The sequence below is a fragment of the Ammodytes marinus genome (genome assembly GCF_949987685.1).
Source record: "Ammodytes marinus genome assembly, chromosome: 14".
Classification (NCBI taxonomy): domain Eukaryota; kingdom Metazoa; phylum Chordata; class Actinopteri; order Uranoscopiformes; family Ammodytidae; genus Ammodytes; species Ammodytes marinus.
This window is the reverse complement of record NC_137218.1, coordinates 17,060,119-17,064,053: the sequence shown is the minus strand read 5'-3', so window position 1 is coordinate 17,064,053 and position 3,935 is coordinate 17,060,119. Positions and strand designations below refer to the sequence as shown.

The 3,935-nt window shown below is 41.8% G+C and overlaps 1 protein-coding gene across 1 annotated transcript; it reads left to right on the top strand.

The window, feature by feature from the left end:
- On the top strand, window positions 1-3,935 carry zdhhc23a (zDHHC palmitoyltransferase 23a; the record flags this gene model as incomplete). The annotated part of the gene is made up of 4 exons (XM_080041682.1): window positions 1-113; window positions 1,215-1,799; window positions 2,608-2,775; window positions 3,659-3,935. 4 exons carry the CDS (start codon window positions 1-3, stop codon window positions 3,933-3,935), a joined length of 1,143 nt encoding a protein of 380 aa, XP_079897808.1.

The following is a 3,935-nucleotide window of genomic DNA, read 5'->3' as shown; positions in this document are numbered from 1 at the left end:
ATGCAATGGGAGAAGTTAAAGCCTCCAGAGCCCGATGACCCTATGTGTTGCTGTGAGTGTGATATCGTCCAGTACGGATGTTGCTGTGAAGATCTGGATGAAGCCTTTACAAGGTATGAAGGTTGAGCTTGAGGAAAAGGGTCAGTATACCTACTGAGCACTACAGTAAAATAAGTTGCACATAGTGTATAAGAAGTAGGCTACTTGTGTGTAAAAAATAATAATAATAAAAGAAACAAAAAAGTTCAGCGTCTCATTTGAAGTGAGCCAGTGGGCAGACTGCTCCGGGGCCCCAGACCTACAGCACTGAAATGTCCATGAAAAATTAAAGGTGCTACAAGAAACCTTTAAATATTTCTGAAACTAAGTCTAATTTTTCCTCTGATGATCATAAATTACATGTAAAAGCAAATGAGACCATCAGTGCAAAGAAGGCTACTTTTATATAGTTTTTCTTAATGCCTGTTTGTCATGGGTACGCTCACCCAGGAACTACAGCTGGTGTGTTAAAAACCCTATCGCTTTTGTGCAAGAATTAACACAAACTGAAAGTTCCTCGGAGCACCTTTAAGCTAAATGCGGCAGCTGGTTAGCTTAGCTTAGCATATTGTAAACATGGGGAAACCTGGTTGCTAACCTGGCTTGAGAGTGGGAGAAGTAACTTCCTACGAGCTCCGCTGGTTTTTCTGGCAATGTCTCCCAACCAAGAAATCTGGCACATAAACCCTCTGTTAAATACAAAATGTAATTTTGTCATGACTTTAAATCATGTACAAGGACTACACAATTTGTACTGTTAATTGGTGAGCTTTAAAGTAGGAAGCTCAAGTATGTAGCTTTTTTAGTAGGAACATGTTGTCACTTTGAGCTCGGCTAGCGGTTTCAGTCTTGTCCTAGGCTAACTAAGCTAACCATCTGGTTGTAAATTCATTGTTTTGTGGTATCAATCCTCTAGTCTTACTTTTGGCAAAAGGGGCCCACCATTGACTGGCTATAAGGCCCCCTAAAGTCAGTCTGGCCCTAAGAATACATTCCCTGCAGATTAACTCACACAGTGAAAAAAAATACACATATTCAATGTAAGCTACACTGTATCCTGAATTTGAAAAATATTTGCAGCATAAGAGCATAACATAGCTTTTCAATAACGAAAGAGCAACTGTTACCTATTAGCCATTTTAAAATTATGACTTACAGACCACTTTTCTATGTAGGTGGCTGAAAGACAAACCACCTAAAAGTGGATGGCGGTCACCTGTGCTTACAGCGGTGACCGACAAGCTAGAGATCTCCATGCTCCCGGCCCTGGTGCTGCTACCTGTCCTGCTGCGGGTTGCGGCGCTGCACTACCTGCTGGGTGTCATCACCCTGACAGCTCTGCCCGGCCTGGTGCTGTGGTATTACTACGCCACCCACCGAAAGAAGAGACGCACCCTCTTCTTCCTCACTCTGGCGCTCTACTCCCTGTTCTACATGTATTACCTTTTTATCACAGAGATTGTACCTCGCGGGGACATCAGCCTGCTGCAGGTGTGTACAGCCACCACGGGGATGGTTGTCACTATCCTCTCTCTCATTCACACCAAGAGGGGACCGGGGTTTGTGACCACTTCCCTGCATGAAGAACACAGTCACACTGAGGAGGCTAACAAGGACTCCACACACCTAAATGGACCTGAAAAGGCCCAGAAAGTGAAACGGAGACAGTGTCCCGTGTGCAAAGTAGTGCGACCCCCACGGGCCGGACACTGTCGGACGTGCGGAGCCTGTGTGCATCGTCTGGACCACCACTGTATCTGGTGGGTTGAATATAATATTCAGGTTTCTATCATTTTTGTCACATATTAAGCACATTTTTCAGGTTCAAAATGTAAGTTGGGTTTCTACTAGAAACTTTTCATGGTGTAGTATCCAGGAAACAATTTATATTTCTCGCAGTGCCATTGCTAAATCTCCTCAATTGGAGAGCCTGTTTCTTCAAGCCCCGCCTATCAAAAAGCCCTGTCTATTCTGATTGGTGCCTGAATCTAAATGTCAGTGTGAATCTAACTTCTACTTAGATTCAGGGGTGGTGTGCTTATCACAGGTGGATGTAGAGCTAAGTTAGGTTGGTAATGAGCAGGGTGTGGCTTCTGACATTATGACTTCATATGGGGAAAGAAATCTGACTGGGTTTTTTGAAAGCAGGTTTTCAGAAAGGTGTAGAAAAAGAGTGAGGATTGTTTTTTCTCATACTGATTCTGTAGTCACACCAGGTACCTGTTTTAATGTTGAAAAACCATGAAAAAGTGCATTTTACATAAAAGGTGACCTTTAAATCGGTACTTTTGTATATTGTGCATTCATAACAGGTCATGAAACTAAATATAGAATTATGATTGATTACACAACTGCCATGTAATTACACACCAACCATCATGTCTTCAGCAGAGGGTCCACTCACCTTCTGTTTTCTCAGTAGAAAAACTAAACAAACCCTTCAAATGTGAACTTATAAAACTACTTTTATATCATCATATCATACTGTGTGTTCCTGATTTGATCTTGTCTGACTGCAACTTCATTTTTTTCTCCTGCGTTATGTGTGTATGTGTTGAGGTGCTGCAGGATGAACAGCTGTGTTGGACAGGCCAACCATCGCAGCTTCCTGCTGACCCTCTTTGTGTTCGTGTTGACCTCCCTGTACGGGATCAGTTTGGTTCTTTGCAGCCTCTGTCCTCGACAGTATCTAATGACAGCTCTCTTCTATTGCCCTGGCGTCTACAGCCAGTCGAGGTACCAAAACTCTTTTGTATTCTTGTCTCTCCACCATGGCTGCAGGGGACTATAACACTAAATGGAAGAGTAGATAAGAAGTCCAAGTTATAAAAGTTCTTTAAAGTAATGTTAAAACGTAAATGTGAGAATATACTTTCCTGGTTGATATGACTGAGTATTGGCCAAAATAGTCAGACATATAGCTTTGGAAAGGACCTAAATTATTCAAAAACAAGATATTTTTTTCCCCATCTAACAGTGTGTCATGTATTTATTTCATCGCTTGAAACAGTTTAAATATTATTTGTAGACTTGCATCTGTGTGTACTGTAGAAGCTGTTCACATTTTCAGTTTGTGTAATGGTTAAATTACTGCAATTGTATTACTTTATTTATGTATATTTTTCCTTCCTTTGTTAATTTTGTGTTTGGAAATTAGCAATAACAGCATTCATGGCAAAGTGTCTATACACATTTAAGACATTGTAGCATTCCTTGTGTTTTGCCTTGGATTGTGCCCTATTTACTGCAAATGCAGATTGGTAAAAACTGATAATCTGTTCAACCTGAACTGTGATCCTAAAAGTGAAACAACAGGGTTATGGTTACATGGGAGGAGTAGGCTTTCACAAACATTCAGATAAAGTGAACAGCCGACAGTGGGGAATATGATTTTCGAAAGACTATTTTAGGATAGAGAGACCAAAGGGCCGAAAGTACTGTCATACCTTAATGTGCTTTTTAGTGAATAGCAGTACTTCAATTTATTTTGCCAACAGAGTGAATATCCTGATATATAAGCAAACTAAAAAAGGTTTAAAATACTGTTCTTTAAAATGCATTTCAAACATTAATCTATATTGCTGGTATGTTACATTCACTCTTTCTTCTTTGTTCACAGCACAGCACTTTGCTTCACCTGTGCTTGGTACAGCAGCATCGTGACTGGTGGATTGTTTTACCTGTTGGTGGCTCAAGTTCTCAACATCAGCTTCAATGTGACGGAGCGGGAGGCTCTGCTGGCTCTGAGGAACAAAACGGGCCGGAGCCGCCTGTGGGGGCTGGTGGTCGACACAGGAGACTATTCACATGGCTTCTGCCAGAACTGGGTTGAGTTCCTCACCATGCCAGATGCCGCCTCGGTTCCTCCACGCTCCAACCTCACTGACTTGGTTTAG